We start from the raw sequence: 15,270 nt of genomic DNA, 5'->3' as shown, positions 1-15,270 counted from the left end.
GACCAGATGAATAGTCGCCCAAGAGGGCTGAGATAAAATTTTGCCTCCCCTATAATCTATCCCGAATCATAATGGTTGCTAAAACCCAATATTCAGGAATCAACTTTGTTTTAAAGGTAAATCACAGAATATACTTTAGTGTTTTTAAAATTCTTGACCCAAAGGTAGGTGGTTAAGTCCAAAGGAGAGGTGAAAAACAAACCACCAGAAGAGACCTTGAGCCTAAAACCAGTGAGGAAAATCAAGGTATTAGAGATAGCAGTGTCTAAATGACATTTGAATCCATGGACGTCAACAGGTGTTTAGTACGATCTACTTGCAACCTCAGGAGGTACCAATGTGTCAAAAGAAGACAGAAGAAAGGAAGCTCCAAAAGACACATGGCCTGTTCCAATATGGTAAGAGAAAGAATATTGATTTGCAGTTGTTTTTTTTTTAATCTATCCCTACCAATGCTGGACTTCCAAATATGGCCCAATGTGTACATGCAGACAGACATACAAATCCAGATAGCAGAGATGTATGTAGTCACATAGTTATAGGCCTGACAGGTGCAAAGGATTAATAATACAGATGCGAGGACAGAGAGCTTTTCAGCATGAACTCAGAAGAAATCCAGATTCCCCCAGGTGGACACAAATGCTGGAACTCAAATGTTTCTAAGGCTTTTAACCAATGCTTTTAGCTTGTTATAATAACACTCTTTTTTTCACGGTTGCCTACAAAGACCTAAAAACTGAATCCAGGTTTTAACATCAACATCCTTTTAGTTTTTAGGTATTAAAGATTAAAATCAACATGCTATTTAATAGTTTTATAATTGTTAAATAATAACCAGTTTTATTTGAGCAGATGATAAAGGTGTTTTAGAATTAGAGCATACCTTCAAGATAGGTGGGTTTTTTTTGTTTTGTTTTTTTTTTTTAATCTTAAGGAACAATAAGAAACTTAAATTTTTACTGTGTCAAAAAAATTTTTTTTCCTGTTACAAGCCATAGGTGAAAGCATTAAAGGGGCTTTGACAGGGAAAGCCTTTTTGGCTTTGTTTTCGCTTTATGGTGAGGTGTTTTATGGCAACGAGGAACCTTTCTATCAAGGAAGTTTATCTTTCGCCTTTTAAGACTTTCCAAATTAAGGGGCTTGAAATAAATCGAGTTATAAATGGCTTCAGAACTGCCATGTGTTCTTGTATAAAGAAGTAATTTATCATGTTTTGACTGCACTTTCCTATGAGAGAATAAGAGTCTACGTGGCCCTCGCTGCTGTAAAAACAGAAACATCTGCTACTATCAAAGGTGCAAGTTAGACTGTTGGCAGGTGTGCGTCTCTAAGCCGTCTACAACCAGAAGGTGTATGGGCAGAAAACAGCATTATTAAAGATAACTTTAGCAACTGAAATGATTTCATTAATCCTGGAGATCTTATTTTCCAGTGCTGCTTTGACCAATTTTCTAATGTTTAGGAATTCCTCGTACTTCATCTGTACCTCCCCACATAGCTTCAGTTAGACATGGGATATAATTTAGGGCACATGCAAAATATCACAGACATTGAATTTATTCTACTTAGTGAGACTTGAATTTTTAATCTTTTACTTCCTAAAATGTAAAAGTATTTTAATCCAATTTATTCCTTCCCATTAGACAATTAATTGTTTGTTTATTTTCCTCCCTTAAGTACATTAAGAACAAAGGGATATGGCTGGAGAGGAGAGTGATTCCTTTAACTAAATAAGATTAACAATTTCCAAACTGTTGGGTATTTTTTCCTCCAGATATCAATTTTTGTTTTTCCCAACACTAATAATCCCAAATTAAAAAGTGACACTTTCAAATTCACATGGGTAAATTCCCACTCAAATCTAGAAGCATCATGTGGTGGTTGTTTTTGATACTATTTGCATATTGTAAAGCACTAAAAGATTTTCAGTGCTGAAAATTATTTAAGCCAGGCCTGGTACCAAAGGTCTGTAGTCCCAGGTATTTGGAAGGCTGGGGCAGAAAAGGGCAAGATGAAGGCCTATTTGAGCTACTGAGTTTAAGACTAACCTAGACACCTTAGAAAGAGCTCGTCTAAAAATAAAAAGTAAAAAGAGAACTGTGCACAGAGCTGAGTGGTGCTGCATTTGCTCAAAATGTAGAAGGCCTTGAATACAATCTACATCACCTAAAATAAGTAGAAAACATAAAAGAAGTGTTCAGTTTTGGAAAAAAGCTGTGCTGATAAACTAATGCTTATGTTCTTCTTAGACTATTTTAAATTCACATGTATTCAGAGGAATGTATTTTAGGATACTATGGGTTTTGGAGAGGCCTACTTAATTCACCGAGTAGCCAGAAACACATCCATCAAAAATGGCAAACACTAATATTCTTTGTAACACTTGTTTTAAATTGAAAAGTTTGAAGTTGAAAAGTGTTTAAACTTTGAGGGTTTAAATTCAAAGAGTTGGTCAAGATTGTGTTTAACACCATTAGAATGAAAGACATCTCTGTAGTGGAAGAGAAGAACATTAAGAACATTAATCATAAGCATTTTACCACTTAACTAGCTGTGTGGGCTTGAGTACTTATTGTCAGCTTTGTTTTCATGAAATACTACCCACCTTATTGGGATGGTATGAGGATTAAAAGAGATATCCAAATGAACGAACTAAGAACAGTTCTTGGCATGCAATAATAAGCCTTAATAAATAAATGCTAGTTATTGCTACTCCTATGTCTACATATTCAGATATTTACTTGTGTAACTGGCCCAAGTATTAATTTCCCAGATCTTGTCTTTTCACTGAGCCACATTCATATAAAGGAAGAATGTTATCTAGTGTCTATGAACAAAAGATGTGTTTACCTTTTGCAATAAAAATTCCATGCGTGATAGATGGCATTGGACTCATCCTTTCTGAGTTTCTCATGGCTCATCCTCCAGCATGATTCATGACTACACACGCTACTATATTCTAAAGTTGTAATGTGTGTCTTTTACTGCCTAAATTTCATCGCTTTTTTTTTCCCCCTGAAGATGTTATAGAATACAAGTAACCAAAGTGGATTTACAGCATAGGACTAATATTCTTAACCTTGGGCAATTCCTGATTACAAAAGGAATTTATAACTTTTTATTTATAAATTCATTTTTCATTTACTCCGACAATAAGGCAGAAATTATAGGTGAGAATTCCTGCGAAAGCAGTTTGTTTTTTATTAAACCTCTAAATCCAACCACCAGTGTCTAGGAGACAAAACCTGTAGGCTGTACCACATGGGTACAATTCTGTTAAATCTAGGCTGTGGGAATAATTACAAAATAAACACTCAATTTCTTTAACGAATGAATAGGCAACAAAGAAAGCAAAATGGAGGGCATATTGAGAAACAAAGTGAAATTAAAAAGTTTGGTTTTGCTTTAAATAGGTAAACCTAATCTAAGCTATTTAGGGATTCTCAACTGGAATTTCAAAAATGTTTAAACAAACTGAATTATCATAAAAGCCACCTCAGTGTTTTTGGGGAGAATGGTACATATGGAAAACATCTGCCATCATTCCTGACTTGGGTGGGGAGCTGAAGCAGTGTTAGCTTTAGAAGAATCCCTTATAATGACTCCTATATGTGGGTCTCTTTGTGTTCTATGCAACAACAAAACATTCCTTATATATTCTTTGTCAAAGGCAATGGTGCTGACCATGGTTTTCTCTATGTGATCCTGCAGCGAGTCTATGAGCAGGTCTCCCACGGGCTTCCAGCCATTCCGCACAGCCTCAGCCTCCTTCATGTCTGCATCCAGGTCATCCATGGCTCCCTGCAGGTCTCGGAGTCTCTCTAACGCCTTTCCCACTTGCTTCTGCCAGCTGCTCGTCACAGAGTTCAGACTCTCCCACTTCTCTTTGACTTCAGAAGACTGTTTGCGCATAGCTTTGGCGATCTTTTGGGCTCTCTCTTCAGGAGTCAGCTCTGTGATTAAAAAAGCAGAATTTACAGCTTGGCTATCTGGACATCATCCTTCATGTCCAGATGTGAGTCTCACCTTTAAGGGTTACTAGGGTAAATAGAGGCTGAGTTACAATGGTCAAAGAAGAAATCACTCCTTTACCAATAAGGCATAGTTACATCTAAACATAGGCTCAAAAGGAGGAGAAAATGGTGGTTCAGATTAATAAATGGTTTATGGCTCATGGTGACTTCTGAATTGTAATACTTCAACACTTGTAAAGCTTGAAATGTAGCAAGATAACTCAAAAAGGAGAACAATCTCCTTTACCATAAATTTACGTATGTAAAAATCCAAAGACAGTTTTTCATGTCATTGTTCTCAAGAGAAATCAGAAGCATAATTAGCACAGAATAGCTGTAAGTTATGAAGAAAAACTCTCAGAATATAAGATTAATTTATTCTGTTTCTTGAAAGAACAAACTCAAGGCATATGAGATCTGAAAGACTTCATCATCCTTGAATTTGCTTGGTTGCTCATTTTCCACAAAAGGCATTCTCTGAAGATTGGAGCCACAGAAACAGAGTGTCTATCCACATTTCACCAGGAAGACTGCAGGATGACAAGGACCATCCTTGACAGAGCCAAGAGGGCTGTTTGAGTCTAAGAAATAAACTAAGCCTTTCCAATAGAAAGGGCAGGCACAATGCTGGTGGGAAGAGTCACAAACCAGGAGTGAAGAAGAGATTCAGAGATCCATGTCAGATCCAAAGCCCAGGGCCAGAAACAGCAAACCCAACAAGACTAGGACAAAAGCATGCGACTGGACACAGTGACTTGCAAAGCAGGCCAACCAGTTATGCAGCACAGAATGCCTGGGACTCTATCACCCCCACACTCCGGGATCCCCTCTTTCCTATCTAGCTAGTTTGAGTGCACCTTCTGAACTACACCCAGAAATAGAGATGCAGGTCAAAAACACACAATCACAACAACAACAACAAAAAAAACAGGTTAATCTCAGGCAGATGCACATACGGATACTCATGGACTTAAGGTAGGGTTATAGATAAACCCATCATAAGCCAGAAATAAATATAAGAAATCAAAAGCACATTTATTTGATCTGACCTCCCAAGTATCACAGCTCAGCCTATATGGGACATGGATAGAGTCCTGATATGAACCTATAGTTGGGCAAGCTCTAACACAAAGCTCCCTTACTAAAGGTCTCATAATGTACAGAATACTGGACCAAATGCTTGAAACAGAATGGCTGCAGGGGTACAGTCTCTCATCACCGGTCATTTGAGATGTTTTAAGATGACTCACCATAGGTCTTTATCTGCAATAACATCCCACATTTTGGTATGAACTACATTAGTGATTTCTACTTCACCTCAAAATGTTTCTTTGGGAAAATAAAGTTTATCCACTATGTTCATGAGATGAACTTTGTCCTGAAATGAACTGAAGCAAGCATGGCTAGACCTTAACATCTATCCTTATAATAAGTCTGCCTACCTATCTGGCCTCATATGAGTGTGATCCAAAAGGGAACAGACTCTGTATGTTTGCCTAATTTTCCCGAACAGTTTAAACCATTGGTACTTAAATTGCAACCAAATGGCCTTCAACGAGTCCAGCAGCTGCAATCTAGTGAAAAGTTTGGGCCGGGCTGTCACATGACTGCTTGGTAAGTGAACTGAGGGGGAGAAAAGAAAGCATCAAAATGGTGGATACCCCAAATATACCAGGCTAGATGCCCCCCACACACACACACACCAACAAAACGGTAATAATAACAAGTAAAAGTCAACTTCAAACAACAGTCGGGGTGGTAAGCCAAGAAGCCAAGAAGCCAAGAGAGACACTGCCTAACTGTACAACTAACACATCAGAACTCCAGAACTGCCAGATTCTGGGGGCATGGGGCTTTCAGAAGGCAACCCTCATTTAAATCCTTATACCTTCGAGACATCTGTAAAAGGCTAAATATATTTTATATTTTACGTAAATACAAAAATGTTATGTGTGAGATGAAAATCTCATTCCCAGCAGCCTCAAGAGAGATGGGGTAACTTTTACAAGGGCTACACCTGCGCTGGTTAATGAGTTACTGGGGCTTTTTGAAGAATTTATTTTAAGTATTTGTGTTTCAATGGCTATTATAGAAAGAAAGAGACGGGGGAAGGGAGAGAGAGACAGAGAATGAGAGAGAGACAGAGACAGAAACACAGAAGGAGAGACAGAGAAGGGGAGAGAGAGAATGAGGAGAGATGGAGAGGGGGAGAGAGAGAAACAGCAGAGAGAGAGAGAGACAGACAGACAGACAGACAGACACTGTTCCAGAAAGGACAGCTTACTCACATTGGTTTCCCTCAGAAAAAGTAAAAATTGTTTCTAAGTCAACGATTAAAAACACATCACAGAGAGGCACCCACCGCTTTCTCATCAGAATATCTCATATTGGCTGCCATGATTCTGTCCTCAGTGTAAGTTGCTCTGTTTGAGGGTCTTTTTGTCTGTTTATCATGTGACCCTCACTCACGCAGCTCCCCAGAACCAGCTGCTTACCACAGAGGACCCGTGCCCATTGAACACTCCTGAGTCAGAACACAAGTACATCGGACTGCAGCAAGCCTTAGTAGCTGCTGTAAGCCAAGAAAAGAACAACAAACATAATGAAACAAAACTTCCCACATTTGCAGGGCATGCAAAATGAAGCAATGCGTGAAATAGCAAGGTATGACAATTTGAGGGGATAAAAGAGAAAAAAAGAAAGACAGACAACTTCAAAGAGGTAGAAAAGAATTACAGAGAAATGGCTGCATATCTATAAAAACAAAATCCTCCCATTTGAAAACTGAAGGATAAATGTTCTTTTAAATTTTCAAAAGGTTCTGTGGTAAATTCTGAAGTCCCAAGTGGAGAAGCATCTTAACCAGTCATAGTCTGGTACTGTATGAGAAGCCCTGCCAAGAGCTGGTTGAAACTGGACTTTCTAGAAGCTGATATCAGAGACCCATGCTAGAGTATACTGATTTAGCCCACCCAGGTGGAGATCCCTGGATAGATGCCCACACTGCCCCAGTGGTTCTAGTATTCTGCCAGTAGAGCATGCATAGCTTAACTGACTACAAACACTAATGCTCTGGTCCTGCAGCTGAAGACACACGTCCCCTCTGATGGGTTGATGTGTCAATCCCATGTAGAACATGGCCACTAAATACAGGCAGTCTGGGAGCTCAGTGATAAGAGGGAATTCTAATTTGCTTTGAGAAGCAGTACCAGAGGCTGATGCCAGAGAGGGGAAACAGTAGGATAAAGCCAAACACATTTGCCTACAATTCTGAGACCAGAAGAACTCTTCCCATGCCATTTGCCTTCCGCCTTGGTGTCTGTGTGCATCTGTGTGTGTATTCTCATCCTATCCTTCCCCAGCCTCCCCCTTTCAGGCCTTATGATTGAACTGCCCACATTTTGAAGGTGGAATTATATTCAAAAGGTATTATTTATATGCTTTGATTCATTCGGTTATATATTCTACATCACATTGTGGATATTTTTCATGTTTTTTCATTGTTCTAAATAATAAGGTCTATACTGTGCTACAGATTTTTAAGAAAGAAGAAGGGGGTAAAGTCGAAGAGCATGTCACATGACTGTAATCTCTATCCTTGAAGTTTGAGGCCAGCCTGGGCTACAGAGAGAGGAGGAGAGGAAAGCTCAGTAAGTCTTTTCTCTTTACTTCTTCAAGTGTGCTCATGGATTGTCTGGCAGTTATAATGGGCTCTTTCATACCATAGGAAGGAAGACTAGAGGGAGGGAAGTCTACCTAGGCAAGGAGCCAGGACCAGGCTTAGGCTTCAGCGCTACTCCCTTCTTGTGCATGCACGTTGCTGGAGTGCTGGGCATGCTACATGATTTGTGCATCCCTGTCTTGCCAAGTGTAAACCCCATGGAATCGTTTTCTCTTACACAGGAAAATACTTTACTCAGTGTTTACTTTAAGAAAGGTAGATATTCTTCCTTTGTGTGCTTGTGAAAATATTTCTTTTAAGAATACAAACATGTTTTATTTATAAAAGAATAATAGACATATATTAGAATCATCCTGGTCTTATTGTTAAGGAAGATTTCCTAAGGTTATCTTATTTTTTTTTTTTTTTTATTTAAGGTACTGACCTAACTTCTATTGTTACTACTGATTCTAAATCTTTATATCATGAACATTTCCTTTCTTTCTGTCTAGGTTGAGAATCCAGACCAGTGACCAGTCTGTTCCTGATACATATATTTACTGAACTGACTTGCAATGAATACAATTTTTAGCTTTACTTTTTAAAAAAAATCACTAAACATTTAAAAATGTCCACTTCAGTTGGGTGGCAGTGGTACACATCTTTAATCCCAGCAATCTGGGAGGAAGAGGCAGACCAATCTCTGTGAGTTCGAGGCTAGCCTGGTCTACAAAATGAGTTCCAGCACAGCCAGTGCTACATAGAGAAACCCTGTCTTGAAAAGAAAAAAAAAATGTCCACTTCATTTTTCTCCCTCCTTTCCAGACCCATACAAAGTTATTTATTCAGAGAAAAAAAAAACATATAAAAAGGTATTTCAATGTACGGTTAGTCATTTCCAGCATCTGATTTGTCCTATGTGCTTTTTTTTGCATGCATTTGCAGTCCATTACATTTCATCAAAGCATGAAAAGATAATTAAAAAGGACGAAGAAAAAGATGTCAAGTAGGATTGTCACTGCTGCACAATTTGTTGTAAAAAAAAAAAATTAGGAGACTGCATGTCAGTTTTAACAGGAATCAGATATGTCATCCTAGATGCAGCTCACAAAGCTACAAATCTCTCTCTCTCTCTCTCTCTCTCTCTCTCTCTCTCTCTCTCTCACTCACACACACACACACACACACACACACACACACACACACACACACAGAGCTGGCACACAGTAGGTCCTCAATGAAGGTTCTAGTTTTAAGTCTAGGATGTCTGGATGCCACTAGAGATTTTCTACATCACCCAGTTGATTAGCCCACTAGAGTTCAAGAGAAAAAAAGCTTAATCTCTTTTAGTGCTTCTGAGACATAATGGGAAGATGGGTTAGATCAAGGGGACATGGGATGTAAAAGAAACCTCTCACCCTAGGATCTGACTGGCTGTTCCTGAATGCATAGCTGAGATTCAAGGAACTGCAACACAACAGTTAAAAACGAAGTTGCCTACAGAGATAATGTAGGTTCTATAAAAGGTATCTCAAACAAAGGATACTAAAAAACACAAACAAATGAACTATGCTTACCAGGGGCTAGAATGTTTCTAATCTTGGATTTCAATGTATTAACACTCATGTCTCATGCCCAAATATAACAGTGTATATCATAAAACTACTTTGCAATTTCCTTTACCAAAGGAAATTCCATAAGGTAAGAGAAGAAAGCAAACCAGCTGAAAGACTTTACTTCATTTTTAAACATTGCTTTTAAGTTTGACTTCGTCTTTAAATCTTGTTGTGAATTACATCATTGGCAGGGGTGTGTGTGTGTGTGTGTGTGTGTGTGTGTGTGTGTGTGTGTGTGTGTGTATTAAAGGTATTTGAATATGAGTCTTAAACCTACACTCATGTTTTAGATGAATACTGTGCTCTTTCCATATGTCTTTCTAAACACTTAATAAAGTCACTTAATATACTTTGCCTTATTCTGGATCATCCTGAAATTCTTTTCTGTGGCTCACTTTAGAAGCTAGCTTTCTCTTAGTGGAGGTACAAAAGGGTAGCGCTCCTCGAGATGCTGGCAGTAGTGATGGGCTGTGTCAGCCTACTGATAGTCACACCTTCCGTATCTCTTCATCTTTCCCTTTTTACAGTCCCTCCACTCTCTCCATAAACAAAAGGTGTTTCTGATTGAAATAATGGGGACTGTTTTATTATCATTCCGAAATCTCCTGATTAAATAATTAAAATCACCTTAATCTCTCTAAAGTGTTCCCTCGGTGTTTAAGAGGATCCTGGCCCACATTGTAGTCTGTGAGATTACTGATGATAGCAGTTCATTATGAAGCAGATCACAAGAGTATCAAGTGCCCTCCGCTGATCAGGACTTCTAATTATGCTCATCTAGTGAATTATAAGTATGACAGTAACTAGAGGCTACAGAGAGTCAGTCAACCCACTAAATGCATAAACCACATCTTTCAATGAAGACAGTCTCAAGGTGGCATGGTAAATCCAAAAGCAAGAACAAGAAGAGGAATGAGCAGAAAAGATGCAGATACATCTAGTGGAATCAAAAATGGCCAAGAAAAGAGAAGTAGGGAATACTTTCCAAAATCATAAGGTACTAAGGAGTGCAGGGCATGAGGAGGAAACAGGTGCAGAGGCTGCCCTGAGGGTCAGGGACCTCACTCACTAAGGGCACTTCTGATTGGAAAATCACTGGAGGAAACTGAGATTTTGTTCTTCTTGCAGAGTGAACCAAAGTAAGCAAAGACAGGTTCAGTGGACAGACTCTCTCAAAAACTGAGCTGAAGAAGTCATTGAGGAAGATACCTAATGTTGTCCTCTGCCCTCTATAGTCATGGGCAAACTCACACACATGCCCACCTACAATCTTCTCCCTCTCTCCCTCTCTCCCTCCCTCCCCCCCCCTCTCTCTCTCTCTCTCACACACACACACACACACACACACACACACACACACACATCTTTAAAATTTCCTTTTGGCTACCTTTCTCCCCACAGTCTGGGCAGCTTACCAGCCACACACAGACAGCATTGATCTGTATGTAAGAAATCTAAGGAGTTTTCTGCCCAAGCTTAGCCAGTCTTATGGAAGAAGTTAAGTATGCCTTCAGTTTATGCATGCACGACTAAATAAGCAGGGAGTTGAACTGAAGAGGGACATCTATGCCATTGCTGGCACTGTATTTTCTAAACCATGGTGACACTTTGGGAGTTTGCAGCCCTCAGCTGAGAAACAACAATAACAAAAGCATCATACCCTTTTCATGCTTTACTGCCCTGTATGCTAAAACCAGAAGTAACATCCCAGATGCAGGTCCCCATAAAATACATCCCTGTAAATTGCTCCTATATATTTTATGAGGCAAATGTGTTTTATTGGTGGTCACAGCACTGACTGGGGAAAGTAGCAGATGGCAGGCAATTCATTAAAAACGTCACTGTCCATCACACTAACTTCTGTTCTTAACGTCAAGAATGTCGACTTGTTTATTTCAATGGATTTTAAGTAAATATAACTTCAATTCTTAAATGGAATTTCATTACAATGATACTCACGACCAGGAAAAAAAATGCTTTTTAAAAATTTCTGCCCAATCCAGGGTCTTCCTCAGTTCCAGACTGGTCCACTACATCCAAATAGATATTACAGAATTTTAGTTTTGGAAGGATCTAGGTTTTGCTCTGTAGTTTAGAACACCGGAAAAAGTTGCATATTTTTCTATGCCCTTTGATGCATTACAACTTCACCCATCTAATTTGGACTTGGGAAGCTAATTAAATTATTGCTGTGCTCTACAGGCCTGAAAGCAATGACTTATACTTCAACTTTTTATGTGAAAATTAAAAAGACAAATTCTAACATTGCCTAAATACCTTCTCCCTCGGTAACGGGGAATCAGTGAACTGGCGTGTGACTCTATTAAGTAAGCAGTGTGGTATTCCAGTCAGGGAAATGTAACAGTGGGTACAAAGAAGAGCTATATGCATTTAATTGTGCTCTAGGTTTCCTAAAGGAAAAAGAAATCGCATTTCTACTGGATATGTAGGCATACTAAGGAGCACAGAGGTAGACAAGAATGCCAGAGACTACAAGCACCATGTTTGATGACACAAATCTTGGCTCATTACTTACATAGACTTGTGAACTGCCCATCCTCAATTTCCCTACCTGTGAAATGGGTGGCAGAAAACACTGCTACCACAGAGAGTAGTCATAAGAATGAAAAGCATGGTGGCCTCTTAGGCTAGATCCTGGCCCAGTATTGACATCTGGTAAGTACTGGTTTGCTGTGAGCATCTATGTAGCATCTCTCCATTGCCCATCCTGTGTGGGTGGTGCCTCTCCTAGCATGTTTATGGGAGCCTGCCAATCCGAGAAAACCTCGTTCCTGTCTGTGACTCAACCTGAATGAGGGAGTCCTTTCCTTGAGGCTCCAGGTTTAAAGAGCGGCAGGGGAAACCTCCCATGTGAGAGCAAAGCTAAGAAAATGAAAACTTTTGGAGGGGCAGAAGGGAAGCCAGGAGGGACAGGCTCTTGGGTGGCATTCCAGCTACCGCTGCCAGTAATCCCTGCCTGTCGTCCCCCAGTAATGGGGCCAATTGGGTCCAAGTGTGTGGAAGCATGGACACTTGTTAGAAGCATGAGGTATCTACCATTTACAATAAAGGGATTTGAATTGAAAAATCTGTTATTAGAAAAACAAATAAATAAAATGCCTCAAGGGGGAAAAATCCACCTGCTAGTTTTAATAGCCTAATTATTTCTGCTAGGTAATGTAGAATTTGGCCTCATTTTATTAGCTACAAGGAAATAATGGAGCTCTAAGTTACTTGGAAAAGCCATACACAAGGACCTTCTGTTAAACTATATAATGTGAAATTCAATGATCATGTAGTTTTACCTGCACACATTGGTCATTGCTGGTATAAAATGGACTGACAGAGAATTAAAATGTGATTTCACTTTTGACATCTGTCCATAGTTCTCCAAAGGATAAGCACCCATCAGCCCATCACACCAGGTCTAGTGGTGCTCCATGGTCACATTTGTTTGTCTTAGGGTTTCTATTGCTGTGATAAAAACACCGTGACCACAAACAACTTAGGAGGAAGGCTTTATTTCAGCTTTAAAACTCTTAGGTCACCCTCCATTGCTAAGGGAAGTCAGGGTATAGAACTCAGAAATAGGGGAGGAACCTGAAGGCAAGGGCTGATGCGTGGGCCACAGAAGAATGCAGCTTACTAGCTTGAACCTCATGCTTTGTTCAATCCACTTTCTTATTGCTCCCAGAGGTTTGACCATCCACAGTGAGCTGGGCCTTCCCATATCAATTTTCAATCAGCACCAGATCATAACATATATGAGTCCCCATAAGAGAGAAACACTACTGCTATTTGGCTTCCTGAAACACTATGAAGCATTTAGTATTTCAAAGAATATAGCATACACTGAGATAAAACAAATACTGCTAATACACATACCTAGCCATCAAAGAGCCAAGGAGGAAACACCGATCTGAAAAGAGGATTATTAACCAATGACCTCAGGTCCAGTCACATACAACTAATTATATGTATAGCATTAACATACATACAACATACAACTATACACGGATAAACACATTAAGAACTATATGTTTTATGACTATTGGCAAAATATCATTTAAATGAAGCAAAGTTGATGAGCCTACTATATCAACAAAAGTGATTCGTGGAAGAACATGAAATGGTAGGGTAACGGGAAGGTTTTAATTGGAATTATGTTTAAAGCTGATTTATGGGAAAAATAATGAATAAAATAACATACTTTTTATAATATATTAGTAATTATTATTATTATTGGTGGTGATGAACAGTCACGAAAATGCCATATTCCCTGGCTATCTCTAGAGAAGTGGGGATGGGATGGGAAGGTGGGGTCTGCCGGTGGCTGAGAATCCCACAGTGAGCAGCACAGGAATTCAGATGCAGGTATGACTGAGCACAGCAAGGGGAAGTTGGCAGCGCAAAGAAGAACCAAGAAATATGTGTGCAAGGCTAAGAGGTTCTTGACACAGAGAGTCAAGAAGGAGCAAGGAGGTCAGTGGCCAGAAGGTTCCGCAGGAGCAGAGATGGAGGAGATGAAATTACCGTGATGGGCCAAGAGCCAGTGAAAACCCAGGGGTGAAAGAAGGTCAATAAGCACAAGCTTAATGCTGGTCCTGCATCTTCCTCTCATCACCTCGACGACCTTGGTCAGCCGTGCTAGATGCTCTCAGCCTTTGAGTTTTGGGGGTTTATTTTTTAATGAAAAAATGGTACCTTATAATCTGTCTAACAAATTCATAGGGCTCAGAGAATGAATACAAAAACAGTTTTAAAAGTTTAAAAGGGAAAATACAAATGATAAGAAATGTATATTCCATTATAAAGTGGGGGATAATAAGCAACTAAAAGCAATTTGCATTAAGAGGAAAAAATATAGTGATATGATTCATTAAGTGACATTTGTACCACATTGTTCAGACAAGTGATGAACATAAAGCTTTCTAAATTTCCTACAATTATTAATGTAACTTTAGCTCCATTAAAAATCCTATTTACCTGAATCATTTTTAAATTGAATATGTTGTCCTGGCAGCTGAGTTTTCCAGGTAATTACATGAGACCCATTTAACCCAATTTCTTCATGGTTCTCACTTCTGGAAGGAGATTTTTTTGAAATACAGTAAGATGTCTTAGACTTTCTTCCAATGGATTCCAACTCTGCCTTCAAAAATAAACCGCAATTCATAGATTTAGATTTTCCTGATTGTAAAAAGCTTTAGTGGTGTGGTGACCCAGGCTTGTTTTATTTATTTATTTATTGTTTTAATGTGGAGCTGAGCCAGGCTTGTTTTATTTTCCAGGTCTTATCTAGTATCTATCCTGCTGTCATTCTCCTCATTGTTGTCAGTTGGCGGTGGTCATTCCTGTCAACCTTGTCCCTGCCTCGTCACTTCCACTTTGTTCCTTGTTCACAATTCACAGGCCATGGAGTTCAAGCACTTGCACCACGTCTAAAGTGTGAGTCTGCGTCTGTAAGGAAGTGCCTGACAGCTTGCCCTCACCCAGAGTGAGATCAGTATGTTCCCTCATTGCATCTCCTGCCAATCACTCACACATCCAGATCCTCAATTAACAGGAAGTCACTGAGGCTCCAGGAATGGCTAAGCTTCTGGCCCGACATTGGTAGCCTAAGGACAGAGTGCCAGGGGATCATGGAAGAAATCAAACAACAACATGTTTAAGAAGTTGCTGAGAATGGGCTGAGATTGGTAGAGAGAGGGTATGGTAGAACAAGTAGGTCAAGTTCCAGTAGATGAGGGAAGAGCTGGAAAACAGGGTAGGGGGGCGATATGGGTAGGAAAACCAAGCTGAACAATTAAGGCAGACTATGGCTGCAAAAAGCATAAATCTGGTGTTCAGTGGACATCAAGCATAGAACAGAGGGAGTGTGGCACTAGACAGGGTCAGACAGAAAAGCCGAGGCCAAGTCTCTACTCAACTACTCTTCTATGGCCCAGCAGGAGAAGCCCTGATCCCATTCTAAAGAAAT

The 15,270-nt window shown here is 39.6% G+C and overlaps 1 protein-coding gene across 5 annotated transcripts in view; it reads right to left on the bottom strand.

Moving 5' to 3' along the window:
* The window catches only part of Utrn (utrophin), a 495,948-nt gene that overhangs the window by 95,520 nt on the left and 385,158 nt on the right, over positions 1–15,270 (bottom strand). For all 5 annotated transcript variants that reach the window (XM_036169031.1, XM_036169034.1, XM_036169032.1 and 2 more), the window contains one exon: positions 3,685–3,953. In XM_036169031.1, the coding sequence (XP_036024924.1) occupies positions 3,685–3,953 (269 nt within the window). The remainder of the gene's footprint in view (positions 1–3,684; positions 3,954–15,270) is intronic.

Source organism: Onychomys torridus, chromosome 19, assembly GCF_903995425.1.
Source record: "Onychomys torridus chromosome 19, mOncTor1.1, whole genome shotgun sequence".
NCBI classification, from domain to species: domain Eukaryota; kingdom Metazoa; phylum Chordata; class Mammalia; order Rodentia; family Cricetidae; genus Onychomys; species Onychomys torridus.
Note: the sequence above shows the minus strand (reverse complement) of the source record. Positions and strands in the feature narration are given on the sequence as shown.